Raw genomic sequence first — 26,226 nt, forward strand, 5'->3', positions numbered from 1 at the left:
GCAAGAGGGCCGAGAGTCAAAGGTAGCTTGGTACAACGGGGCGCATAGGCCTAGTTTCAAAAGCAACAAATGCGAGTGGGGGAAACGAGTGTCGCTAGAGGGGATTGCAACCATAAAACAGCCTGGGAGCTAGGCAAACAACGGGACCGGGTCGCTGAGCAGACGGATTTGAGCGGAGGTAAGCAATTGATAGCTATGACGCTCACGCAAATCCCCGCGGCGAATAATGGGGTATCCAAGCAGAGGATGTGCTGATAAGGGAGGCAGCGAATGGGCTCACGCGGGGTAGCAGCCCAAAGTGCAGTAGGATGGTGGCTAATACAAGCCAGGCCGGAGTGGCGGTGGAAAAGCACAATGTATGGTCGCGGATGGGTGGGTGGGTGCAGCAGGCGTAGACATGGGAGGCAGAGCACTCACTTACTCGATGTGGAGACTAATGGAACTGGCCGTGTAGTCGGCGCGCGGTGTTCCTGCAAGTAGATTGTAGCGATTGTGCTGGAGAGAGTACAGGACAAGAAGGGAGAGAGAGGGAGGGCAAAGGGCGCGGCTGGTTGGGAGGGAGTACTTATGAATAAGAGGGCGGAGGGCTGGTGGTGGGGTGGATATTTTCCCAATGCGCTAGCAAGTCGACTTGACAGTGTCCAATGACGGGGCCAGAAGCGCGTCGAGGGAGGCGTTTCTGCTGTCAGTTGTAGGCCTTGTCGGTCGGTCGGGTCGGTCTCTTTGCCGCTGCAGACTGGGGAGTGCCTGGTGCTGGGGGTGGGTTGATGCCTTGGTGCTCTGTTTGCATGTGGTTGTGAGATGACGCCCCCGCCTCTTTCACCAAGTACGGCACATGAAATTGCAATTCTCAGCGTCTACTTGTTTTTATTTTATTTTTTCGATATAAGCCCACGAGTGTCTGCAGCTCGCCACTGCCAACCTGAGGTCAGCCTGCGAGGCATTGTTTCTCACAGCGTCTGCCGCGGCGTGGCGGAAGGTTGGCAGAGCTGGTCGTGTGTGGATACTGTAGTATAGCGACGACCTCTGCGGCGGGTTGTGCATGGGAAAATTGGCCTACCCCACGGTTTTTCTGCCGCTCCATGACGATAACCGTGGGCGTGATTGGGCGGCGGGGGCCGACCGCCCTGCAGGCGTTCGTCTGTGCATCTGTGCAGTGGCAGGCTGGCCTCCGAAGGTCGGGTTGGTCGGGTTGGCTGGGTTGGCTGCGGATGACCAGACGGTTGCATGTGCCGCATCATCTGAATCTCGCCCGCGCCAATTGGGCCGCCGGCCTCGCCTCGACCATTTTGTCGTAATTCCCAAGGGTCATGTCTCATCTTATCTGCGCCCAAGCATCTCCGGGGCGGGAGCTTGCGCTGCCCCCTTCCTTCTCTCGCCCCTCGTTGGACGGGACAAGATATAACCCCGCCCGTGCGCGGCGGAGCTTCCGCCCTCATTGCTTGACTGCGCAGTCGACGACATCATTGCAGCGCAGATTGCAGTGAACATCACCCACCTAGTCGCAGCCTTGGGCTTCTGCAAAAGATGCCTTCTGCTTGTCCTTCCCTCACATGATCCAACCCATTGGGCCATTCTGACCGGCCCGCCACGGCTGCTGCTGCCCGCTGGCCACCAAGCAACAGTGTCCGCATCATGCTCGGAACAGATCGGAACAGACACTGCCTGCAGCCCGGCACCACGTAGCGGGAGACGAGTCACGAGAACACGCAGACCTTTGTTCTGCTCGTCTGGCCGATGTCGCCTGTGCCCGCACCCAGCTTGCACTCGTTACCCGGCGGATATACCAGGAATTTCTTCAACGCAATCAAAACACACCACTTGTGCTCAACACCCCCGATCTAGTGCCAATCTCACCACTGCCATTCGACGGCCAATCTCTGCAGGATTCGTGTACCTAATATTTATGTCCCTTCGCTTCGGGCCTTTGTGCAAAAAGAGTCGAAAATGGTGGTTGGTTTCCGACGTGCCCTATCTCCCAGAGGCGGAATCCGACTTCAACATCTGATTCCCGACCCAACGCAGTCGATTTGCCCGACAAGATCGGACTCATGTCCCGATGCCTTGGTTTTCCCCAAATAAGAAAAAAAAATGAGAGCGTTCCAAATATCTGCGTCACTTTGCTGTCGCAATCTCACCATCGCAGAATTCAACAGAGAATACCCAAAGTACAAGGACATGTAACTTCATGCTACACTCTAAAAGTAACCCAAAATTTTGGACCCTTTACTAGCAACTGCAACTTTTGCCATTTTGCCATCAAGATCGCATCGTTCCAGTAAAAGTGGGGCACAAGGTTGCCAATACACGTACACCCACGTCCCGATCACGTGCATTGTTAGCAACGACCCTATTCCACCCGACAATCACTACGAACAAAACGAGTAACTCGAACCTAACAAGCCTACCCTATGCAAAAATCACGGGACCCTGTTTTTCCTTCCTTTACTCGAGTTACCCAATCAAGCTAAAACCACAGATGATCTTTTTTTTCCTTTCTCTTAGGCATCGGTAGTATGTATTCATCAACCCCCACGCCTTTGCACATCAAGCCAAATTAATTCCCAACCCACGTTCCCCATCCTCCATCCCACAAAGATCTTCCTACCACATACCTGGCCTCACCTTTTTTTTTTGCTTCCCTCCCATTGGCAAAAATAGACTTTGGCAATACGGGCCAACCGGCCCGTTTGGCATGTAAGACTGCACTTCTTGGTGCTGTGCTTGCGTACGCAAGCCCGATTTACATAACGTACTACCAAACAACTCACCTTGACTGCTGTGTTTAGTGTACCGTACTCCCCCCTCCCCTTTTCCAAATAACCCTGCTGCTTCAGACCCTGACTCTGACTCTGGCTTCCCCCCTCCCCACATATCCATACCCCGTGACTTGGGGGGGGAGGGTTTGCTTTAGAAGCCCTGCTCAGTCCTAGTGGGGCTGTGTCCGCCATCGTAGTCGCAGCATTTGCATCGACATTCCATCGACATCAAAACAAAGTAAGATCAATATACAATCAATAAATTCTTGCACTCATGCATATTTGGCTATATCGCGTTGTGCAAGCCCGACGTTCTGGTGTTAAACCCAGCCTTGGTCTCTTTGCAGCTGGCAGGTGCGGGGTTGATGCCTGTGTGTGCTGGCATGTCTGGATGCACCCACCCCCTTGGAGAACAGACTGGCAAGGGGAAAGGGAAGGGGTGTGTTTCAACTAGCTGCCTGCGCGTAGGGGAAAAAATAGAGTAGATATGGAACTACTGTTTGTACTACTACATCTCACTACTAATTCAAGCACGTTAGCTTTGGGGGTATATATGTATAGGGCTTGGGGTCCGAGGTATTCTTCGTAGTGTGCATACGTGAGCGTAGTCTTCTTCACACAGCAAGACAATCAGTATGGATTCACTCAATCTGCGGAAACAATCATATATCATTCACTTTCATTCATCATTTATGTTGATGCTATGGCAGACGCAGAGTATCCAATCCATTGTCCATGTCGCGCACTTTGTTGCGCGTCAAAAACACAGGGTCTCGCGTCGCCCCACCATCCGCCTCGCAACCAAGGGTACACGCGCCTAGACTCCAAGTCTCGACCCAGATTCTTCTCTCCCCGCCACCTAGCATGTTTTCTGCGTATGTATATCAAGAATCAACCCGAGCTTCGATAACCGAAACGTGTGTTGTTTGCGCAAAGGGTGACTGGAAGCGAAAAGTCAGTAGGCGTGGCCAAAGGCGGTGTGAATTGGGGGGCGAGCAGGCGCGAAAAACTTACCAAGAGACAAAGAAGAGAGTTTTTTTTGCACAGCTGCCCCTTAGTCCTTCATCTGGTCATCGGGGTCGACAAAGTCCTCATCGTCATCCTCGTCGTCGTCACCCTCGAGCTCCTGGTTGGCCTTGCTGAAGTCGATGTGCTTACCGCGCGTGCGGCTGCCTATGATGTTGGATGTCTCAATCTCCTCCATGTTGTCCTCATCGGGCTCTTCGGCTGTTCATGTGTCAGTTGCTGAATTGGCTCGAATGTATTCGCGTGTGAGTGGCTTACGTTCGCCGACCTGTATGCGATTGTGTTAGCTATTGGTGCTGAAAATGGGCCACAATGGGTCAAAAGAGCGCACCTGATCCTCGGCACCAGACTCATCGCTGGAGTCATCATCCATGGACTCTTCCATCGCGTCGCCCTCCTGAGCCTTGCCCTTGCCCTTCACGTCGGTAGTGGGGTCCTGGACACCCTCCATCTGCTGGTTGTCTGGCTGAGCGGACATGTTGAAGTCTTCAAGGACTAGTGTTCAATTCCCAAGAGTCGCAATGAGCAGATTCGACAATCCCAAAAGCGATTGAAGCGTTGGCAGTGAGTTGTTCGTAGCAGCGGTGTAGCGTAACAATTCTAGGTGAAGCGCCCTCCATCTATTCCTTGCGTTGCGGTCTAGCCCAGAACTAGCCCAAAATGGGCTGGTCTCCTGGACAACGCCTGCCGTTTGCAGCAAATAGCAAACATTAGCGCGTCGAACGTTGGCCATCAATGTTGCTTTGCAACAACCCTTCAGCCACGCCTCACTGCGCCAAACGACGCCACTTCACAGACGCATGAGGATCAGCCTGTATGAGCTCACTCTGCCAGACGTTCATCACACACTTGTATTCAATGCACTAGAATAAGTAGAAGAAAAGTTTTATCGCGAGGAAATGTTGAAATAACCACTTTCAAAGGTATCGTAAGTTCATCCCACTAAAGCTCAACTGTGCTATCGTGTCATTTCACATGAGCATCATCTCCATATGCCACTTGGGCAAATCCATCTATCATCCTCTTAGTGGTGGAACAGCCTGATGTGCTGCTCAACAAAGGTGATGCCCAGCTTCTCACTCGTCTCGAAAACGGCGCCATCGTTCTGGCTACCTGTGGGTGCAGCAATGTACTTGGCTCCACTCCTGTGCGCTCTGAAGACGTTGTCGATAAAGGGGAAGAAAGCGTCGGAGCTGACTGCTACGCTCTCCATCTTCGACAACCATTCCTTGCGTTCCTCGGCCGTGAAAGGCTGCGGCACATGGCCCTCCTCAAAGTGCGCCTCAAAGTCCTCGCGCTCAATGCCTGACTCGGGAACGAGACCTGAGCAAAGGAGATCAATGGCATTAGACTTGGAGGGGCGCTTGGTACCCTTCTTGAAGTTGAGGTTGAGCGTCTTTGAGTGGAAACGCATCCACCAGTTGTCGGCTTTGTCACCAGCAAGACGAGTGCAGTGAATACGTGCTTTTGCGTGTCAGTGGCTGCTATAGTTTTGGAGTTGAACAATACTTACATTGCTGGCCAGCTCCAAGACCAATGAGTTGGCCGTTGAGCGCATAGCATACACTGTTTGACTGAGTGTACTTAAGAGCAATGGTAGCGACGGTAAGATCGCGCTGAGCTGACTCTGGTAGCGGAGGAGAGTTCTTAGGCACAATGACTGTGTTGAATGTGTCAGAAGGAAGGATCTTGGCGTCGTTGCGGTGCTGCTTGAGCGTGATGCCGAACACGGTCCTAGATTCTTCTGGGCCTGGGACGTATTCGGGGTCCATCTGAAGAACTAGGTACTTTCCACCCTTCTTCTTCTTGAGGATCTCCAGGGCTTCAGCGCTGTAACCAGGAGCAATGACACCGTCGGACACTTCACGGCTGATAATCTTGGCGGTTGGGACCTGTATTCCGTCAGTCATCGAGTCAAACCGATTATTCAACAGTTACTCACATCAACCTCGGCTGACAGAGCAATCATGTCACCAAAACTTGACATCCTGTCGGCACCACGGGCCCTCGCGTATGCCTGCGCCAGTCCTGAAGTCTCGATGCCCTCAATGTCATCAACCATGTATACCTTGCGCTCTACCTCGCTGAGGGGGACTCCGATGGCTGCACCGGCAGGCGAGACGTGCTTGAAGCTGGCAGCAGCTGGGTAGTTCAGTGCCTTGGTTAGCTCCTGCACGAGCGGCCATGCATTGAGCGCATCGAGCAAGTTGATGTATCCTGGAGAACCGCAGAGCACCTTGAATGGTAGGGGCTTCTCTGCCATGGAGACAGTTGCGGGTTTTTGGTGAGGGTTGGCACCGTATCGGAGGGTCTGGTACTGGACACCGTCGCCCGCGTACTTCTTCCTGAAAAACTCGGAAATAGCGGTATCGTATGAGGAAGTCTGCTCGAAAGCCTTCAGGGCATAACGCTGCCTGCTGGTCTCCGAGACTTCGCCGTTCTTCTTAAGCTCAGTGAGGAGGTCATGGTAGTCGTTGGGGTCGCTGATGATAGTGACGCGGGCGTGGTTCTTTGCGGCAGCCCTGAGCAGAGTCACACCTCCAATGTCAATTTCCTCAACTGCCTCTGGGATTGTGACGTTGATGCGAGCGACCGTCTCAGAAAAGGGGTACAGGTTGCAAACGACAAAGTCAATCTTGTCGATGCTGTTTGCAGAGAGGTCAGAGTCGTCCGAGTCGAGGTCGCGTGCGAGAATGCCGCCATGAACAGCAGGGTGCAGCGTCTTGACGCGCCCACCGAGCATCTCAGGCGCCTTGGTAATGGCAGAGACATCTTCGACTGGGAAGTTGGCCTGGCGGATCATCTTGGCTGTACCGCCAGACGCAAGTAGGCGGACACCGCATTCGTGCAGTCCCTTGGCCAGGTCAAGAAGACCGGTCTTGTCGTACACGGACAGAATGGCTGTCGCATCTCATTAATGATTTTCATTTTTTAGATTTGGTTATCGATCTTGCTCACCTGTCTTTTGGCCGCCCATATTGACTGATTGTATGAGAATCTACGAATCAATTGAAAAGTTACAGACCGCTCAAAGTCAGATCTGGGGTACAAAGCAGTGGCGCAAGAGACTGTGGAGATTTTTTTGGCGTCGCGGGGCTCAAGACTGACCTCATTTTGCTGCCCCTCCATGTTGCCGGGCCGATTGGCCAAAGCTCCTCCACTCTCCAAACTACTACATACCCAACACGGCGGGGTTATCCCAGGCCGTGTCGTTGATCACTGCTATGATGTTGTAGCTGGTGTCGCAAGAAGGAGTCGACAATGCTCCAAGAGCTTTTCCTCCGGTTTCTGGTGTTTTCACACAAGGTGAAGTCATGTAGCCAATCACCGGAATGGCAAAGGACTGCCAACTTTATCGATAACGCGGGTTAGGTCTTGGTCCGTATATCTCGGATACTACATCTGATCTCTATCGTGATCTCACGTTCTTTGTTCTTCTATACAAGAGTCTCTCAGATTACATTAAAAGGAATTACTTCTTACAACCGGGTACCGACTACTCCGTTGCACGGCTAACTTTACAACACGGCTGATATAGCCAACACAGTGCAACTCCCACAGCATCATGACAGAGGCTCTGAATACCGAGGATCTCGTCAGTCACCTCCAATCTGTACTGCTTGAGCTCAACGCCAACCCCTATCCAGACGTCGCGTGTCCACCAGATTTACCGAAACGCGCTTCGGTAGCTCTGATCCTACGCATACAGCCCAGTTACGCACATTGGCCCAATAGCTCCGATAGTCCTCTACCGAAGCGACGCAGACGCTCCTCGGTCGCAAAGCCCGCAGATGAATTCGATTTTGAGTCCTCTTTGAGCGCCTTCTTCAACCAGGACTGGGTTAAGCACGGTGACCCGGAACTACTTTTCATAAAGCGAGCTACAAGGATTGGTGACAAGTGGAATGGACATGTTGCGCTCCCTGGTGGAAAGCGAGATCCCGAGGATAGCGACGACCAAGTCACAGCTGCGCGCGAAGCGCTCGAGGAAGTCGGTATTGATCTGAGCCCCGACAATGCCATCGCCGTGGGCAACCTACCTCAGCGCATTGTTACGACGAGCTGGGGTAAAGTACCGTACGTTAAATTCTTGTAGACTCAAGCTCAGCCTCGCTTTGCAGCGGCGGATTGGCAAATGTATATTGCGAGTATCAAGGCTAATCCTGCTTCATAGGCTCATGGTTCTATGTCCCTACATCTACCTTCTGACCTCCCCATTCTACCCGCCACAACGTCTGCAGCCCACCGAGGTAGCATCCTCCCACTGGGTACCCATCCGCGCGCTTCTCTCACCTGCATTACGCACACACGAATACGCAGATGTCTCAGCACGTCTAGCAAAGTCGGAATTAGGTATCAAGCGCTGGTTCCTGCAGGCCATGCTAAGCAAAATGATGTTCGCAGCCATTCACCTGGTCCCCGCAAACTCGACACATTGCGCAACTATCCCAGACTTTATACCCATCGACGACGAATCTCAGGGTTTGTTGTGCCTTGTCAGAGATGCCCTAGCAGGACCTGCCTCGCGATCCAAAGACCGTAGACCACCGCTATTACTTTGGGGCTTGACGCTCGGCGTTGTAAGCGACTTTCTCGAGCACATACCTCCTCACAATGCGCTGGAGCTATGGACGTACCCTACCTTTACCAGTTGGGACGTCAGAGTGATACTATGGGCAATGTCGTACCGCTTCCGCAAGCAGAAAGCCGTGGAAATGAGCTCAGCCGTGTCCAGTGTATCAAACACGAGCGAGGGTCCCACACAAGACCTACCCGGAATAGGTAGCGAAGCTGTAGGTTCTTTGGAAGAAGAAGAGAAGCCGGGGGAAGTGGGTATAGCAGGGTTGGGCGTGGGAAGGACATGGGGACAGAGCGGCAGAAGCAAAATTATGGCTAGAGGCGCTGCAGTCAATTCTATGCTAGAAGGTTATTATCCCATCATCAGACATGCTGTAACGGCAGCGCTGGTTGTCAGGATAGGTGTGGTGGGCTTAACAGCTTTCTTAACTTTGAAGAAACTGGGGCCTACTCCGTTTGAGATGGTCAAGTCGCTTGTTTCTAGCTAAGCTCGATACGCATTTATCCAAGACAGTGAAATTTTGATGGCGACTCTCACATTTACTTTCTTACTCCATCAAGTGTCCATCCCAGATCCCTCGTGGATTTGATACCTGGACTGTGTTGTCCTCAATATGCTGAAGAGCAGGGAACTCAAGAGAGCACGATGTGATGTTCTAGAACTACACATCGGCATTGGAAGACAAAGAAGACTCCAGCATTAGAAATCAGTCTCATAGGGATTGGTATACAGGGTACCTTTTGTAGATCCAAAGAGATTTTGACCATTGCTCTAATGCTGCTGAAATTTTGAATGATTCTACAGACTAGCCTATACATCCAATTTCATGACAGATGACAACGACCCAGCGCAATTTCGATTAGGACTAGCAGCAGTATCTCATTTCTGCCTCTGATGGTTCTTCAGAGATTGTTGGCAGCCGTCTCAATCTTTTGGTGGAGGTGCCAAGGTTTGGTGGGTGACGTCACGCGCCCTCTGTCCCTAGACTCGGTAGAACAGCAGGCAGCAAACATTACCCCTCAAACATCTTTGTGGGCCATCCCTCGTCATGGCCCGGTAACAATTCAATGGCAAAGATGTTACCTCGCTCAGGCTGGCATCATGCTGGCTGCCGTCCATTGCATGGACCAATAAGGTAGACTGAAGAAATTTGATCCTAGCAGGCGATCATTGTAAGAGTGCTAATGAACCATCAGGACAGTGTCCCCACGGATCGCGGCAACATGGGGATCATCAAGGATAGGCTTATACAGGCTATCTTCTAGCTCAACTCAACACCTCACTGGTCTGCAGGCTGGTGAGGACAACACTGGCCACATTAGTGCTGGCCCTAACGAGGGCATCCTCTTCTTTAACAATGTGTTCCCTATCCAAATACGCAAAATACTGGGGCTTCCTATGCCACGCATTCTAAATCGGCTCATTAGTCCCACCGCATCCGGTACAGATCCAAAAACTGTTATTGAAAGAGCCAAAACCAAACGAAATCTACAAATTACCGGTACCGAAGTGCTCCCTCGTATGCGGGAAGGTGGAGCATTTGTCAAGTTTACTCATGATGGAAGTGCGCCAACCTCTGAGATCGAAAAGACCTTGCAACAGTACTTAGAAGACGAACCTGTGAAGCCATGGTGGAGCCCGTGGAATCAAATGCATGCGAAAGCAGTCAAGGGAAGACCTTGGGTGGAAGATTTGATGCGTCTACCTGCCACTCGTTTACGCGTTGAATTCGTCTCTGGTGAACCTGGAGCGCCTGCTACCGAGGCAGCTGAGTTGAGCCAAGAGCAACTCTTCCAGTTCTTTAGGCCCTACGGAAAGCTGAGTGATATTGTCATGCAACCTCCAGACTCCAAAGTACTTCCAAAGTTCGCTTATCTGGACTATACTAGTATAAGTAAGGCTATTATGGCAAGGAACTGCATGCATGGATACCTCGTGTCGGAAGCCGAAGGGGGTGGAAAGAAAGGTACAATCTTGAGGCTCAAGTATGAGCAGAAGATCAAGCCGCGCTACATCAGAGATTGGATTATCAACCATCCGCGTATCGTCATACCCATCGTGGCTGCTCTTATTGCAGGTTTTGTTGCTGTCGTTTTTGATCCGTAAGTCTTCTTACTACTCCGCCCTGCTCCAATCTAACAAGAAACTCAAAGCATTCGGACGTTCTTTGTTAAGGCTCACATCACACGAAATTTCCATATACAAGATAACAAGTTGTATCAATGGATCAAAGGCTACGCCACAGACATCATCAACGGAGGAAAGAAGCGCAACGATGACGACGGTATGGATGCTATCTGGGATGACCGAAAGGACAACATTGAGCAGATTCAGACCTGGCTGATGGAGACTGCTGATACCTTCATCATTGTACGAGGCCCCCGTGGCTCTGGCAAGCGTGAGCTAGTGGTGGATCAGGCACTGCATGATAAGAAGGTGAAACTCGTCATCGACTGCAAACCTATTCAAGAAGCCCGAGGAGACATCGCTACCATCAACGCTGCCGCTTTGTCAGTTGGCTATAGGCCTGTGTTTAGCTGGATGAATAGCATCAGTGGTATGATTGATATGGCTGCACAAGGTGCCACAGGCGTCAAGACCGGCTTTTCCGAAACCCTCGATTCTCAGCTCAGCAAGATTTGGAACACTACGACTTTGGCTCTTAGACAGATCGCTTTGGATACTCGCCACAAGAACGACAAGGACGCGCACCTACCGGATGACGAATGGCTTGAGGCACACCCAGAACGTCGTCCTGTGGTTGTGATTGACAACTTTCTGCACAAGAGCCAAGAAGGCGGTATCGTATATGACAAGATTGCAGAATGGGCAGCCCAACTCACCACAACAAACATTGCTCATGTCATCTTCCTGACAAACGACGTTGCGTACAACAAGTCACTGTCAAAAGCTTTGCCCGATCGGATGTTCCGCCAAATCTCGCTCTCGGACTGCAGTCCAGAAGTAGCGAAGCGCTTTGTAATAACTCACCTTGATGCAGATGTCGACGATGATCCCATGCCAAAGGACGGATCACCTAAGAAGCTACCGTCAGAGCATCGCAAGGATCTTGGAGAGCTCGACACTTGTATCGGCTTGTTGGGTGGGCGGCTTACTGATCTAGAGTTCCTGTCACGGCGCATTAAGACTGGCGAGACACCCACTAAAGCAGTGCATGAGATCATTGACCAATCGGCGTCTGAAATCCTCAAAATGTACATCTTTGGCGCAGAAGACGAGAATGGAAAGCGGCACTGGAACGTTGAGCAGGCCTGGTTCCTCATCAAGGAGCTTGCGAAAAAGGAATCGCTACGATACAATGAGATTCTTGTCGACGACATGCTCAAGACGGGTGGCGAGTCTGTTCTTCGGGCTCTCGAACAAGCAGAACTCATCACGATTGATTCTGGCGCAAATGGCAGGCCTTCCATCATCGGGCCTGGGAAGCCCGTGTATCTTCCGGCATTTAAGCGCTTGACCGAGGACAAGGTGCTCAAGAGCCGCCTAGACTTGGCTATCCTGACGCATCTGACCAAGATTGAGAGTGCGACAATTGAAAAGTGTGAAAATGAGTTGCTGTTACTGAGCCAGCTGAGGAACCAGCCAGCACAAACCGCGGGAAGGGTGACCTACTTGTTGGCCAAGCTGATGACTAGCCAGGGCAAGGTGGAGAGATATGAGGTGGAGATGAAGGGGCTGAAAAAGGTACTTGGCAGCGAATACTAGTAGTGTTGTGGGCACTGAAAAGCATGTGCAAACGGATATAGAGACGCCGCTCTCGTCTCTTCATAGCGCGATACTACAACCTGTGCTGTTTGTGTGCTGTTCGGTGACCCCGCATGCTCACCGTCCGCTGATGCGGCGGGCTCTCAAGTGCAACGTAGGGCGAGCGGATACCACGCTTGGTGTGGTGAGCTACTATGATGAAAGCATGTGCATATTTCTTGCTGCAACCGTGCCGAGCTTTGTCGGCCTAGGTACATGGTCACGTTTTCCGACTGACATCACCCGGCCAAGGGCTAAGAATGTGACGGCACCGAGGATCGGGCAGAAGGGACCATTTTCCCGTACAGAAGCTTGGACCTGCCAACAACCGAGCGACGAGCGACCTTGAACTCCACCTCACCCATACTTGCGACTGTCCATTGCCATTGCGCGACTAGCCGTGCTTTATCCTCTCCGGATCGCGTGTCTCCCTCGTCTTCCTCGTCCCATCCTTTTCCCTTCGTTCCATCACGACAAATCTCTTCACATCCGGCGCAATGGCACCCTTAACAGATACCGTGGTCGATGACCTCAAGAGCACCGTCAACCGCCTCGAGAAGCGCATCGCTGAGCTGGAGAACAAGTTGTCTGGCCATGGCGGACAATCGCCATCCCAAGAAAGCATAAGGATGATCCTTATGGGACCACCGGGTGCTGGTGAGATGACATGCCGAGGATAGTCAAAATGTGGCATGTGGCTTACACAGAGCATAGGCAAGGGCACACAAGCACCGCGAATTAAGGAGAAGTTCTGCGCATGCCATCTCGTACGTTATGCATCATCTACTACATCATATGCTACGTGGCACAAAGAAAGAGGGACATGCTGACAATATGTAGGCTACTGGAGACATGCTGCGTGCGCAAGTCGCAGCGAAGACAGCCCTCGGCCGGGAGGCGAAGAAGATCATGGATGCCGGTGGCCTAGTTAGCGACGAGATCATGATCAACATGATCAAGACAGAACTTGAGAGCAACCAGGAGTGTGCTAAAGGGTAGGTTTTACCCTGGTGTTCGATTGAAGCATCCATTGCGAGCGTATACTAAGGCTACTATTAACAGCTTCATTCTCGACGGTTTCCCACGAACAGTTACTCAAGCCGAGAAGCTTGATGGCATGCTTGCCGCAACCAAGAAGCCCCTCCAACATGCAGTTGAACTGCAAATCGACGACGGTCTGCTCGTCTCGCGTATCACCGGCCGCCTTGTTCACCCCGCGTCTGGCCGTTCCTACCACAAGATCTTCAACCCACCCAAGACGCCCATGACCGACGACATCACTGGTGAGCCGCTCATCCAGCGCTCCGATGACAACGCGGAAACTCTCAAGAAGCGCCTTGCGACCTACCACGCCCAGACTGCGCCAGTCGTCGCATACTATCAAAAGACGGGTATCTGGAAGCCCATCGACGCAAGCCAAGAGCCCGGACAGGTTTGGAAGAGCTTGCTCAAGGTTTTTGACAACAAGGCCATGATTGGCGGACAGTCGGGCAGCCTGCTCAACAAGATCGGTCTCAAGAACTAGATCTGCGCTTGCCTTTTGGCCAAGGCTCCGGTGCTGGACTTGGGAGATATGGATCAACGTGGCGCTACGAAGTATGCCTACATTTGATCATCAAACACACGCATTCTTGCAATGTCTCGTCATGTTTTGGTGCCACTTATATAAAAGCCTGCACTTTACGCTTTGGAACGAAGAATGCAGATATGTAACGGATGAATTCTTTGTACTTGTACAGATAAGTTGGAGGTGGGCTTGGGGTTTTATCACTTGTATTCCCTGTGTGTTTCTTAGACTGTGGGTTTCGCATCTAGATAGCGACCCTAGGTTGGAAATACTAAAGACGTTCATGACGATGAGATTGTGATTCTAGGCACTGCTGCCTTGGGTTATCCTTTGCATTTGCTGATATTCATGAGATCTCCTACTTGCGCCACTCAAATAACCGAACACGTGCGACTACTCACAGCCATTGGATTGTAGCCAACGTGTTCCTAAACATCTTGGGGAACCAAACCGTGGCAGGACCGGCGTTAGCACCACCCAAGCCGTCCTAAGCTCCGAGGGAATCCCTCCCTCCAATCCTCCAATCCCCGAAAATCGTCCAACATCCGCCACGACAACTATCCTCGACACCCGATGCGCGAACCGCAGTTGCCTGATTCGACCCAAATTTCACATTAAAGAGAACCATAACCCATGGCCTACATATAGCGTCTGCGAACATACCCACACCTACACACGTCAGTGGCTGCACGACCGCATACCAAGGATCAGGGCATTGAAACACACCATCTGGCTATTGGGGAGCAAAAAAAGGGGGAGCGCACAACACAACAACAAAAGGCATCAACCAACCGACACACGCCCCAACTGCGGCGCAAAACACACAATGTCTAACCGCTTCAGCCGCCAAGACGCCCGCGACGACCTCTTCTCCTCCTACAACCGCAGCGCCTCACCCTCGAAATCCAAAAACAAAGCCCGCGCCTCGCCCTACAGCGGCGGCGGCGGCTACGCCTACACTGCGCCTACGTCGCCAAGCGGTAGTCCGGGGTTCGGCGCTTACCCCGGCGCAAGCTCGCACGGCAATGGGAATTTGTATCCTGGGGGTAGCAGCGGTGGTGGCAGTGGCTACGGTGTAGGTCGAGGGAAAGATGATGCAATGTTCCGGAGTGCGACACCGAATTCACGAGGCCAGTATTCGGCGGCTGTGCTGGATGAGTTGGAGAGTCAGAATGACGAGCATGTTGGTGTGTTGACGAGTAAGGTTAGGATGTTGAAGGATGTATGTTTTGCCCCTCTTCTCTCTTTTTCCCCTTGGGAAGGAGGGGAGATTTTTTTTCACGAGAGAGAGGATTTTTGGCTAATGAACGGTAGTTGACACATCTCATCGGCGATGAAATCCGCGACTCTACGTCTCTGGCGGAAAGGATGAACGATCAGTTTGAGAATTCGAGGTATAAGATTAAGGGCACTATGACGCGTATGCTGCGGATGGCGGAGAAGACGGGGGTGGGGTGGAAGGCTTGGGTAGGCTTCTTTGCGGCTGTTATATTGCTGTTTTGGTGGGTGTGGTTGGGTTGAGTGGGATTATACATGGTGGGGGTTTTATGATGCGCTTGCAGAGATGGTTTATGCGGGGTTTTGTATGGATACGCGTAGGAATGGGAGATGGAAGAGATGTCATTAGAAGTGGTTTTGCATTGCATATTGCATGGCGTTTGGACATGGGATGATGCGTATCAGGGTTAATCAAGACATTGTGTTCTCGGTATGCGTATTGCTTGGTTGTGTGCGATGCTTGTGCTGGCCATCTTGTATCCTGTCTTGATTGAGCGAATGATATGCGTGTTTGAAATAATTTCGTCTTGAACTGTCCTGTGCATCATGGTAAGCTGTCAACCTAGGTTATAAACAATAGGGATCTTATCAGCTTTCCAGCAAATGGAAACCCTATATACCTCCTTCTACAAACAAGCATTAAAACCCCTTCTTGATGTGAGAAATCGCTCACCAGAGCGCGGGTCTGAACGACCTTTTGCATAAGAATAAAACTCTAAAACCTTACCCTTCGTATTCTCCTGGTTACGGTTGGATGACTTGTCGCATGCAGCCCTTCTGTAAAACATCTCGTTATTACATTTTACATAGGAACATTACTCCTAGCACGAATAATACAGTTGATCTTTATGTTGAATATTTTGCTCTCCATAGGAGATATCAGTTGAGATATGTATTGTATAACCACAAGCTGAATTTAGTACATTGTAGCTTTAATAACAGAGGAAGTCCTAGCAAATGCGAGTGGTAAGCGGCAGTTGGATATACGATATGTCTGTGGTTGTGGAGATGAGTGGGTTCTGTGTAGGTTTGTTGTCTCGTGTTGAGTGGTTAGCTGATTGTGCGATTGTATGCACTGCTAGGAGGTGAATTTCATCGTGTGTTTGTGTGCGGTGAAACCTTTAGCGACTTTGAAGCAGTTTCCATGATTCGTTTGTCACTTTCGTGCCCACTTCTTGTTAATCTGGAATGAGAGGGCTTGTGAGCTACATTTCTGAGAATACGAGGTTCGGTGATAGAAATAATCGAGCCGCGATGTTCGTTGGTTTCTTTTAAAATCAGTATACAGTACTATTTGAGATTGACGAATTTTACGACACTGGTGATGATAGGTGTGCTAGTGTGTTGATAGGTACTTCGGTGAGTTCGATGATCGTCTCTGCACAAGGAAAATACACCACTTGGTTGTATCTGCATGTTCAACATCTGCTAATCGCGATGAATAAAGCGGTTCGAGGCTACAGTGAATCATCTCGAGATTCTTGCTAGATAATAAACTGAAATAACCACGACGAGCCAGCTACTATGGTAGCATATCTCAAGCACGCTTTGGTCAAGCTCGGCAGTTGGCCCCACGTAAGTCTTGTGGCGATGAGACTCTGAACTTCCTGTCTCTCAGCTCCATAATTGACCCGAATAATGATCGACCGTATCTGCTACGATACAAGTATATCAAAGATTTGCATTCTATTTCGAGGCTATGCACTTCGTGGCTGAGTTCAAGCGAAGATTTATGCAAAGAACAAGGCGAGAGAAACGCTTCATTGGCTCAAGAGATCAGATATATGAAACAACAACAGGCTTTATATCCGCGAATCATGCTGTTTGTAATATAGCCGGTTGTTGGATGATGTGGCAGAAGGAAAAAGCCACCCTGCCCAGACCGACATAGGGTGGCTTAGGTATTCACTAGCACGTGTTCGCTTCGTAGCGGGGTAGACCGCTTTCTGGGTAGCCCCACATCCAAGATGTACGACAATCATACCACTATGCAGAGTAATTCTTGTTTAGGACCGCAGCGGTCCTTTTTTGGAAAATCCTCGCATCCCTGCGGATCGCAAGGACGGGGCCCGTCTTGTAGTACTGGATACACGACATTACCAGATCTCTCTCAACAGACGTCATGAAGAGGTGACGCTCCATGAGAGCCCTAGTAAAAGCATGGTTACGGCCGAAGCTCGTGTCTGTCAAGTAAGCTGATTCGGCAATCACAGTTATGCTTAAAGTTCGAAGTGAGGGGGCTTAGTTATCATGCGCCTAGGAAAGTCCCTGTCGCATTTGTGATCGACAAGCCTGGTGCTCTCCAACTAACTTGGTCGTAACAACATCTCCAACGAAGATGGCACACTATCATTCTCTTGCACTGCTGTTAGTGGCTAGTTTGTAACTTTACTGTAGCCGGTCAAATCTGTGAATCTTCGGATATATTGCTGTCCTTCGAGTACGTACTACACAATTGCCAACATCGTATGTACACCCGGCCAAGGCTTGGGCTCTCAGCACAACATCCAAACCGTACCCGTAAAGGCATCGCCAATCACAAAGTAAGAATTTAGGTACTTTACTGCCCACACGCACGCCAAGCTCTACACCCTGCGCCACGCGTCGCGTCAGATATGCCCAATTAGAAAAAAGCCCAAGTGATCTCACTCGCCAAGAACTTTACCAAAACCCAACGATCGTCAAAGTCGTAGGAATCTAGCCACATCGCCAAGATAACTCCAAGAGTTTGTACATGGCTGACGAAGTCCGAGGGCACAACCCGTGTGATGGTAAGTACGAGGACGTTTTAGTCACGGTGCCCTCGGATGACTACGCAACGAACGTGGCTGACGTCTGACCTTGTTGCTCTCTCCGCTAAAAAAAAATCAAGGCAGTGTGAAGGACGATCGTATACATATAAAAGTACTGTACCCAAAGTGAGAAAAAACCACCAGAACATCAGCATCTAAACACTCCCCCAATTACAATTTTCTCTCTTACCACTCCGGCCTTTAACCAATCTACTACCTACAAGCATGATTTTCTCACGCCTCATCTCGCTCATTCTGCGAGTTTCACAATTCGTATTTGCAGCTATCGTTCTTGGCCTGACTGCCTACTTTGTCTACAAGATTGAAAACCCAGATCGTGGACCGCGGGGCCGTCGTGACCGTCGTGACCGTTGGGATGACGATGACCGATGGGATCCTGCCCGCTGGAGGGACGACGATGACCGGGACCCTCTTGGTCGACTGATATTTGGTCTTGTGTGGTCGTCTCTTTCTATCATCTTCGCTGTTATTTGGGCTATTCCCACGACGTTTGCTATGAAGGGATTTATTTCCGATTTCAGTGAGTTCATCTTATATTCCCCATCTCCATCTTGGTGGTATGCTAATAGTGAATGTTTTAGTCTTCACAGCAGGTTGGGCCGCTGTCTTCGGACTCCTCGTCGACTGGTTCAACGACGCCAACTGCGGTAGCCCATGGGCATGGGGCGGTTTGTCACTGAGGCGCGGTGATATCTGCGGCCAATGGCGTGCTGCCCAGGCTTTCTCTTTCTTGTCCTTGATCACCTGGTTTGCAACTGGCATCCTCGGCATTATTATGGTGCTCCGCCTGAGACGCCGCGCGGCAGCAGCGTAAGTTCTTGTTTAACAGCCCGACAGCACAAATCGCGGATACTAACGTCATGTTAGTAAAAATTCCCGCGTTTAATCGGTCGATTGGACCACCATTGGTAGTCCATGGCGGTATCTACGTAGTACACTCGTACGGTGTAGATGTTTGCCAAAGGGCCGAATGAGGATGGAAGACAGCGCACCATCCTTGTTCAGAACTCTGTCGCTCAACCTTGCCTTGGAGTACGATCCTCTGTGTACGTGTCGACATGAACACGGCATTCCCCATCTACTGTTCAGCGAGGCGTTTTGTCGGGTTTCCTGTTAAGTTTGTTATAAGTAATCGTTGTAGCCTTTCTACGAGTATGAGCCGATGACATGTGAAACTGAAATGATATTTTATTCCTGAACTCCTGAATGATTGCTGTGAGGAAGCGCATACAGTGTATGTCGTGTTTGTGTTATGGCCTGTGTCAAATGTCTTGATTAACGATTAGTAAAGTTCATATCTAGTGCCGGCCATACCAGTACTTCAAAAAGAGTTGTTAGATTTTAGAATGCTTTTGCAGCCATGTTGTGATAACGCATATACCAAATTTGTTTTGGTGGTCGTTCCTTTTTGCCTGTTTCACTGGCGCAAGTGGTATTGACATCGATGAAAATAAGACTAGATCAGCAAAAAAAGTCCTGAAATTCACAAATTACTTCACATCGCATATGCGCAACATGTATTTCATACGCAGGCAATGTATCGAGGTGTGAATGAATCTTGGAGGTACTGATTCAGTGCACTTGCACTTAGCGGCATTGACCGGCGTACTAAGCAGCTTACATATCAGTCAAACCACAACTTTGCCTAGTCACATAATAGTCGCATAAGCAAAAAGCACTACATTGCTTATTCAGGTATTATGAGAAACCTTTCTGAGTTAGCTAACGGAGATAGCGTTGTTTATCCCCTTGACCGCATCTCCAGTAGTTGCTCTCCACTATATGGAGAATATGAAAAAGAGAAAAGCTTCACCTTTACCATCAAACGTGCAACTAAAATGAGATCAAGCAACATGACCGACGTTGAGGCTTCTCGGGTGGGTAGCGGGATGCGTCAAAGGAAAAAATCGAAAAAAAATCTAGCTATAGCTTCGAGGCCGTTTGCTGGCAGAATCGGTGGCAACCAAGAGTTCACAGTACCAGCAGATGACACCTCTGTCAACCTACTTCCGGATGCAGCAGCAGTGTTTTCATGGAGGCAATCGTTTTCTCCCCGCGCATTCGCCGACATAGAACTATGGAAAGAATCGTTCATCGAAGGCGTGGGAACGTGTCTGCAAACCTACCTCTCCGGCCTCGCTTCCGTTGGTCTAGGTTCTCTCGTTACAGCAACAGCGTTGGGACCCGTTGCGCCAGCTGCGTTTGGCAGTATCGTGACCGGGACGCTGATTGCACTTTTCATTTTTGGGGCTGGGCCGGTATCCGGAGCGCATTTCAACCCGACGATTTCTATGGCGACTTTCACGGCGGGGCTGTCCATCTTTCCTAGGACGCTGTTGTATATTATTTTTCAGAGTGCTGGGGCTGTGGTGGCTGGCGCTCTGGTCCGGGCGAGTTTGGGGATGAGACCGCATGATATTCCGCCTATACCGGGATGTTATATTGACACTGATCTGGTCACACCTGGCGAAGCGTGAGTTTGAAATTCATGACTTCGTTGCAATCGTTGACTTTGCAGATATGTTCTGGAGACTATGACGTCCTTTGGACTGATATTTATTGCCTTTGGAGTAGGCCTCGATCCTAGACAGAGGGAAGTCTTTGGGCCAGCTTTGTCGCCAATCCTGGTACGTACTTTTGCCGTTCATTTGAGACGCGTTACTGCAGAGCTGAAAGGGTTGAAAGGTTGGTCTGACGCAATCTGTGTGTACATTCGTCTCCTCAATAGTACGGCCTGGATATAGTGGAGCTTGTAGGTTTATTCTATTGATATGTGAGAAGAAGTCCAGGTTAGCTCACAGTCATCAGCATGCAATCCAGCGCGGTGCCTTGGTCTTATGGTTGCAACAAGTGAGTATGCTAAGCTTCTGCAACTATCGTTTCTATCTGACGGTACTTGAGATCGCTTCGATTATCACTACATTCATTGGGTAGGACCAATGACGACGGCGATAATGAATGGGATGTTGTATTGGGCAATTCCGATATACAAGTCTGAGTAGACGAGGGAGTCTATCACAGCAACTTCGTAAAGGGTTTTGCTGCAACGTGGAATTACAATTTCAGAGATGGTGGAAGTTGAAGGAAAAATTACATAGTATCAATTGAAGCAACGACCGTAGACTATGAATATCTTGGCAGTGTCTGTGTGGGTCTGGTCGCATCGCTCCTTCCGCCGGCAGCGGTTGGCACTAAAGTAGACTAGCGCCTCGCTTGCAACCCACGCTCCTGCTCTGAAAATCGGGATTCGACATCACGAACTTTCAACGACTCCGACCAGACATCAAGCCGTCAAAATGTCCGCCAACTCGCTGAACAAGATCGCGCCCAACAGCCCTTCCAGGCAAAACCCCTCTGAGATTGAGACCAGCATCGCCAGCGCAAGTGACCCTGCTCAATTGTGCGCACCGGCGGCAGCATTGCTAACACATGCGACAGGCGTTGACTGACCTCGAGAACAATGTTCCTGACCTGAAGGCTTCTCTGCGCCCTCTGCAGTTTGTCTCTGCTCGCGAGGTATGATAGACCCGAATCCATCGACGATGCGCTCTCGAGCGTCGCCAGCACACGCATCTACACCCATACCCTACAATCTGAAGAGGCGGTGGGCACTGGGCAGCAACAATACGCTGACACCAGGATTCTTAGATCGAGGTTGGCCACGGACGCAAGGCTATTGTCATCTTCGTCCCAGTTCCCCTTCTCTCCAACTGGCACAAGGCCCAGCAGCGGTATGCTTTTCCTTGGCAAGCTCTACCGAGACTTGTATTGACAATATCCAGCCTCACCCGTGAGCTCGAGAAGAAGTTCTCTGACCGCCACGTCCTGATCGTTGCTTCCCGCCGCATTCTCCCCCGCCCCAAGCGTTCCAACCGCTCCCGCACTTCTCAGACCCAGAAGCGTCCCCAGTCGCGAACTCTCACTGCTGTCCACGACGCCATCCTTACCGATCTTGTCTACCCCGTCGAGATTGTTGGCAAGCGTCTCCGTACCCGTGAGGACGGGAGCAAGATCCTCAAGGTTGTCCTCGACGAGAAGGAGCGTGGTGGTGTCGACTACAGGCTCGACACCTACAGCGAGGTCTACAAGCGCCTCACTGGCAAGGGTGTCAACTTCGAGTTCCCCCAGAGCCAGCAGACCGACTACTAAGTGTAGACGGGTTGTTGGGTAAGGTCTCGTTATATCTACATGGTTCAGGAGTACGGCAGGGCTTCGGATATGCATCATGTACCGGCATCAAAAAGGAATGTGAATGAGATGACATGAGCCTGTAATGGGCGCCTCTTCAAGATACCACTGCAATTGATTTTCTTTAGTGTGATGGCTGTGCTTTGGCAGTGACTAGTGTGTCTAAGACCGGTCAAGCTCCGGGTAATGCCTAAAGACTCCCATGCTAAACGGCAGCCTTCTCTCACTCGCCAGGTACTCCTTGATCCCATTGGTCTCGGCCACATTTTCGTAAAAGGAGCCAAACAGCAACGGGTAGTCCTTCTCTCTGGCTTTCAGCTCATTGGGGTAGGCGAACTTGAGACCGCTCAGGACTTGCCAGAGGGTGGTATCGGCATAGGTTAGTTTGCTGCCAACGAGGAACTTGCCCTGTCCTTGAGCCTCATTGGCTTTCAAAACGCGCTCGAAGAAAGAGAAGAACTTTGGGATGCGGTTCTCGCGGAATTCTGTGGCCTTTTTGAGGGCTTCATCCTTTTGGTCCTCATAGTACTTGCTCACGGCTATGGGATGGTGGGTGTCGTGGGTTTCATTGTTGAGGTCCAGGGCGGTGAGGGCGTGGGATAAGACAATCGTTTTGTCCACCTCATCTTCGCCAGCGAGGCCCAGCTTGTCGCCGAGATATGAGAGGATGGTTGGGGTCTGGTAGAGGAGCAGAGGAGCACCATCTTTGCCCTCGCCAGGCACCTTGAGCGCAGGTGGGGCGAAGACGGGTGGGTTGTCATCTGCGCCCGAGGTCAAGGAGACGACGACTTGCGCACCCGCTGTTTCAAAATAAATGTTAGCCTGGACTGCAGGTGAGGTGTTGGAGAGTATGCGTACGCCCATCAGGCTCGTTGGCGGGGTCCTTGTAAGAGACACGTGCTGCCTCAAAGACCAGTCGGATGAACTCGCCGCGCCCAGGAATCTCTGGCCAATATAGTAGTTCGTATGGCGGGTGTGTACGTGCTTTCTTGGTTGTTGCCATTGTTGATGTGTAGCGGGGAAGGGTAATGAAGGTCTGGAAATGATGCTTGGGGAGCTGCAGGAAGCTATGCACAGAGTGGAGACGTCGAAGATGGACGCGCAGCATTCAGTTGCTCATGCGATGAGCGCACAACAGCTTGGTTCCAGGCATATTTATATGCACTACAGGGAGCAGCCCCATATGCTCTCATTGCATCCAAGTCTGGTGGCTCCTGGTGAGCTTCATGATAGGTAGCTGGCGTCATTGCGGGGAATGTTTGGTGGGTGAGGACATGGGACGTTACCGATTAGGTATATAGGAAAGCGAACAATGCGACGACATGTTCCGATCCAGACCTGAACAGCGTTTGAACACGTGCATACGTGTCGAATGTACAAGCCGCGCTCAGCACATTCCATGCCATGAATAGTAACACGAGCGGTTAGCAATTCATGCGGCCGACTCCCAGCTGCAGCCTCACCCTCTTGCTTAGTACGTAGCAAACCCCAAAGAATCAAGCCAAGACAGTTTTACCAGCTTACACGAACGATTCATGCAGCGGGGCAACTTGAGGGACAGTAGACCACCATGACCGTCTCTGCTGACACGCGCAGTATGCGTTGGACGATAAGTAGATGAGTACGCTCGCCTACGCCTCTGCTCACAGCCCACTGCAGCCGCCCTTATGCGTGAAAAATGACTGCGCCATGCTGAGAGGTACGTTACACCGCACCTGGGGAATAGATGGGCGCTTACGCTCACCCACAAACACCAGCATTGCATCCGTCCGGTATCTCAAGTGTTTATCACCCAGCGCCTTGTTCTCACGTAACTGCTTGTCAGTTGGCCACAGCACGGGCAAGCAAAGCGAGGCTCTGGTTGTCAAGGGGCTGACTGAACACCCTAGTCCCCCTTGCGTTACTGCCGCCCACCCTCCCAAACGCACACGCGAACAGTGCTGCCTTCCCCATTCTGAACCGCCATCGACCACGACGATTCTAGGTGCGCGCCAGAATGTCTGAACCAAACCACTACGGTAGCTTCAAGGAGCAGATGCAGAGGTTCCGCGCATCAGACGAAGCGAGAGAGCAGTTTGTTAGCGTACGTCGCGCCATTGCCCCCGGCCGCGTGTCCACCCTTACTCTTTTCTTACTAATAGAGAGCTCTGAGAACAGGAGCTTGTAGCCAAATACGAAGCTTTGTCCGAGCAGTATTCCGATTTGAAGAGTGACTACTTGAGTGAAAGAGATAACCGGAGAAATTATCAAAAGACGCTTGAAGAGAAATTGGCCTTGGTGGCCGACTGCGAACGTCAGCTGGTACGTTGGAGCCTCAGCCTTGCCTAAGTAGTTGCCTTCTCACTTTCCAAACAGGATGCGGGTTCCTTTGTATTGGCTCTAATTGATGGAGACGGGGCTATTGTAAGTAAATTCCTTGTCATTCACCTTGTTATTGCACTTGCTTTGAGGGCGACTAAAATGCCTGGGGTCTCCCTACTACTTCGCCCCTTACCTATAGCGGCAGCCTTTCACAGGCCGTCTACTTATGCTAGCGCCGGTTGTGGCTCTACTGGTTTCTACCTGTTGAAACACCTACTAAGACTCTTTGTACAGTTTCAAAATGCTCTACTCCAAGCTGCTGATGGTGATGGCGGCTCCGAAGCCGCCTCTCGCTTGTATCATGCGATTCGCGATCACATTGCCTCGTTGTACAACAACTCAAGCAACTGGCCTGTTGTGGTCCAGATTTATCTAAGTCTCGATAAACTCGCAATCAAGCTGGCCTCGGTCGGTCTTCTACGTTCTCCCTCGGATTTACGAAGTTTTGTCCAGCATTTCAATGTAAATCAACCTTTGTTTAGTATCGTCGACGTTGGTCACGGCAAGGAAAGAGCCGACCATAAGATTAAGGGTATCACCGGCTATAATCCTACTAGCTCCCGCACCCGCTGACTGGTTATAATAGAAACGCTCCGCGTCTTTATTGACAATTCTACCTGTCGGCACATCATCTTCGGTGGCTGTCACGATGCAGGCTATCTTTTAAACTTCGAGCCCTTCAAGCACAACTTGCTCAAGGCTAGCCGCATTACCTTTCTCGAGACTACACCAGCATACGTAGGTTTCAACACACTGACCAACTTCAGACGCACTCGCTTCGACAACGTGTTTAGAGCAGAGCAATTGCCTGAAAATCCGCGGGTCAATGGTGCTAATCAGGCACCGTCCCAGCCCCCTGCACAGCCCCCAGTACAGCCCGTTGTTCGCCCAATTACTATCAACCCCAGTAATTCGCCTTCTACTACTTCAAGAGCATCTGTAGCTTCACCTGTGCCTAGCGTAGCCTCAACATCGATTGTGGAGCCTGACGAGTCAAATAGAGACCCATCTTGGGGTAAGTAACTTCATGCAAATATGCTGCATACGCTTCGCGTCCCATCCTTGAATTACCCAAAGCACACAACTATCACGCGAGCACTACGCGATACTCTTGTAAGAGAGGAATGACAGTGCTGACATATGTTTTGTAGCCACTGTAGGCAAGACTGGCGCTCCCCCAACGGGCAGTGTCTCGATCGCGCCTAATACTAAGAAGAACACTAAGAAGAAGTGTGCTTATTACAACAAAGCGGAGCAAAGATTGGACGAGGCGCTTCCTCCAAAAGATTCCGCTGCCATTGTTTCGCTCGATGCGCGTATGAAGAAGCTGCGCAAAAATTTGTGTAACAACTGGTATGTACTAGGCGCGATACAATATGCCGGCCGTATGTGCAATGCTAAGACAGCACGCAGGCATCTCCACGGAAAGTGTGAGAATGGAAAGTTTTGCCATTTTCAGCACGAACCGAAGCTACCGGCCGCTGAGTTGAATGTTTTGCGTCATAAAGCACGTACCTTGCCTTGCAAGAACAGATATTGCGAAGACATTGACTGTTGTGAGTATTGCCCCAGTAGCAAGCGGCTTCAATAGCCTCCCAGTCGCCGTTTCAATTATGCTAAGATTGTCGTCCTAGATCTGGGACACCAGTGTCCTCAGGAACGCGAAACAGGGTACTGCTCATTCGCAGACAAATGTAAGTAAATCTCTTGACCAGGTACTATGAGATAACGCTAAGTGCCTATCTATAGGTCACTTCCGCTTCACACACGGTATGGACAAGGTCAAATATGTTAGAGTTGACCGAGAGGGCAATGAGGACTACGCTCCTTAACTTCTGCCATAACCCCGGCTAACATTGTTTGGGCGTCTCGAGGCTTCAGAATGGGTTA

At 50.8% G+C, this 26,226-nt stretch overlaps 14 protein-coding genes across 14 annotated transcripts; 9 read left to right on the forward strand and 5 right to left on the reverse strand.

The window, feature by feature from the left end:
* Window positions 1-413: 413 nt before the first annotated feature.
* On the reverse strand, window positions 414-725 carry COCCADRAFT_94683 (uncharacterized protein; the record flags this gene model as incomplete). The annotated part of the gene is made up of 1 exon (XM_007713552.1): window positions 414-725. A coding segment is annotated over one exon (312 nt), but the record flags the coding sequence as incomplete, so codon positions are not given.
* Window positions 726-950: 225 nt separating this feature from the next.
* COCCADRAFT_25812 (uncharacterized protein) lies at window positions 951-1,439 on the reverse strand (the record flags this gene model as incomplete). The annotated part of the gene is made up of 1 exon (XM_007713538.1): window positions 951-1,439. The coding sequence occupies one exon, from the start codon at window positions 1,437-1,439 to the stop codon at window positions 951-953; it is 489 nt and encodes a 162-aa protein (XP_007711728.1).
* A 468-nt stretch (window positions 1,440-1,907) lies between these two features.
* Window positions 1,908-2,282, forward strand: COCCADRAFT_94757 (uncharacterized protein; the record flags this gene model as incomplete). Its single annotated transcript, XM_007713553.1, has 1 exon — window positions 1,908-2,282. A coding segment is annotated over one exon (375 nt), but the record flags the coding sequence as incomplete, so codon positions are not given.
* A 1,531-nt stretch (window positions 2,283-3,813) lies between these two features.
* On the reverse strand, window positions 3,814-4,263 carry COCCADRAFT_36291 (uncharacterized protein; the record flags this gene model as incomplete). The annotated part of the gene is made up of 2 exons (XM_007713554.1): window positions 3,814-3,978; window positions 4,117-4,263. The coding sequence occupies 2 exons, from the start codon at window positions 4,261-4,263 to the stop codon at window positions 3,814-3,816; spliced, it is 312 nt and encodes a 103-aa protein (XP_007711744.1).
* Window positions 4,264-4,809: 546 nt separating this feature from the next.
* COCCADRAFT_4569 (uncharacterized protein) lies at window positions 4,810-6,762 on the reverse strand (the record flags this gene model as incomplete). Its single annotated transcript, XM_007713529.1, has 4 exons — window positions 4,810-5,249; window positions 5,299-5,677; window positions 5,728-6,686; window positions 6,744-6,762. 4 exons carry the CDS (start codon window positions 6,760-6,762, stop codon window positions 4,810-4,812), a joined length of 1,797 nt encoding a protein of 598 aa, XP_007711719.1.
* A 588-nt stretch (window positions 6,763-7,350) lies between these two features.
* On the forward strand, window positions 7,351-8,851 carry COCCADRAFT_94687 (uncharacterized protein; the record flags this gene model as incomplete). Its single annotated transcript, XM_007713555.1, has 2 exons — window positions 7,351-7,862; window positions 7,960-8,851. 2 exons carry the CDS (start codon window positions 7,351-7,353, stop codon window positions 8,849-8,851), a joined length of 1,404 nt encoding a protein of 467 aa, XP_007711745.1.
* A 589-nt stretch (window positions 8,852-9,440) lies between these two features.
* COCCADRAFT_94719 (uncharacterized protein) lies at window positions 9,441-12,090 on the forward strand (the record flags this gene model as incomplete). The annotated part of the gene is made up of 3 exons (XM_007713556.1): window positions 9,441-9,499; window positions 9,561-10,466; window positions 10,518-12,090. 3 exons carry the CDS (start codon window positions 9,441-9,443, stop codon window positions 12,088-12,090), a joined length of 2,538 nt encoding a protein of 845 aa, XP_007711746.1.
* Window positions 12,091-12,626: 536 nt separating this feature from the next.
* COCCADRAFT_94660 (uncharacterized protein) lies at window positions 12,627-13,654 on the forward strand (the record flags this gene model as incomplete). Its single annotated transcript, XM_007713557.1, has 4 exons — window positions 12,627-12,786; window positions 12,844-12,896; window positions 12,970-13,124; window positions 13,192-13,654. The coding sequence occupies 4 exons, from the start codon at window positions 12,627-12,629 to the stop codon at window positions 13,652-13,654; spliced, it is 831 nt and encodes a 276-aa protein (XP_007711747.1).
* Window positions 13,655-14,522: 868 nt separating this feature from the next.
* Window positions 14,523-15,217, forward strand: COCCADRAFT_25816 (uncharacterized protein; the record flags this gene model as incomplete). The annotated part of the gene is made up of 2 exons (XM_007713539.1): window positions 14,523-14,918; window positions 15,011-15,217. The coding sequence occupies 2 exons, from the start codon at window positions 14,523-14,525 to the stop codon at window positions 15,215-15,217; spliced, it is 603 nt and encodes a 200-aa protein (XP_007711729.1).
* A 2,774-nt stretch (window positions 15,218-17,991) lies between these two features.
* COCCADRAFT_94678 (uncharacterized protein) lies at window positions 17,992-18,601 on the forward strand (the record flags this gene model as incomplete). The annotated part of the gene is made up of 2 exons (XM_007713558.1): window positions 17,992-18,307; window positions 18,369-18,601. The coding sequence occupies 2 exons, from the start codon at window positions 17,992-17,994 to the stop codon at window positions 18,599-18,601; spliced, it is 549 nt and encodes a 182-aa protein (XP_007711748.1).
* Window positions 18,602-19,640: 1,039 nt separating this feature from the next.
* Window positions 19,641-20,721, forward strand: COCCADRAFT_36297 (uncharacterized protein; the record flags this gene model as incomplete). The annotated part of the gene is made up of 3 exons (XM_007713559.1): window positions 19,641-20,260; window positions 20,306-20,414; window positions 20,473-20,721. 3 exons carry the CDS (start codon window positions 19,641-19,643, stop codon window positions 20,719-20,721), a joined length of 978 nt encoding a protein of 325 aa, XP_007711749.1.
* A 362-nt stretch (window positions 20,722-21,083) lies between these two features.
* Window positions 21,084-21,936, forward strand: COCCADRAFT_36298 (uncharacterized protein; the record flags this gene model as incomplete). The annotated part of the gene is made up of 4 exons (XM_007713560.1): window positions 21,084-21,179; window positions 21,226-21,303; window positions 21,436-21,518; window positions 21,570-21,936. The coding sequence occupies 4 exons, from the start codon at window positions 21,084-21,086 to the stop codon at window positions 21,934-21,936; spliced, it is 624 nt and encodes a 207-aa protein (XP_007711750.1).
* A 201-nt stretch (window positions 21,937-22,137) lies between these two features.
* On the reverse strand, window positions 22,138-22,978 carry COCCADRAFT_94712 (uncharacterized protein; the record flags this gene model as incomplete). Its single annotated transcript, XM_007713561.1, has 2 exons — window positions 22,138-22,775; window positions 22,834-22,978. 2 exons carry the CDS (start codon window positions 22,976-22,978, stop codon window positions 22,138-22,140), a joined length of 783 nt encoding a protein of 260 aa, XP_007711751.1.
* A 993-nt stretch (window positions 22,979-23,971) lies between these two features.
* COCCADRAFT_4576 (uncharacterized protein) lies at window positions 23,972-26,168 on the forward strand (the record flags this gene model as incomplete). Its single annotated transcript, XM_007713530.1, has 9 exons — window positions 23,972-24,058; window positions 24,133-24,276; window positions 24,331-24,378; window positions 24,571-24,868; window positions 24,923-25,351; window positions 25,488-25,689; window positions 25,750-25,892; window positions 25,971-26,030; window positions 26,086-26,168. 9 exons carry the CDS (start codon window positions 23,972-23,974, stop codon window positions 26,166-26,168), a joined length of 1,494 nt encoding a protein of 497 aa, XP_007711720.1.
* Between the last annotated feature and the right edge of the window lie 58 nt (window positions 26,169-26,226).

This window comes from Bipolaris zeicola, assembly GCF_000523435.1.
Source record: "Bipolaris zeicola 26-R-13 unplaced genomic scaffold scaffold_63, whole genome shotgun sequence".
Lineage (NCBI taxonomy): Eukaryota > Fungi > Ascomycota > Dothideomycetes > Pleosporales > Pleosporaceae > Bipolaris > Bipolaris zeicola.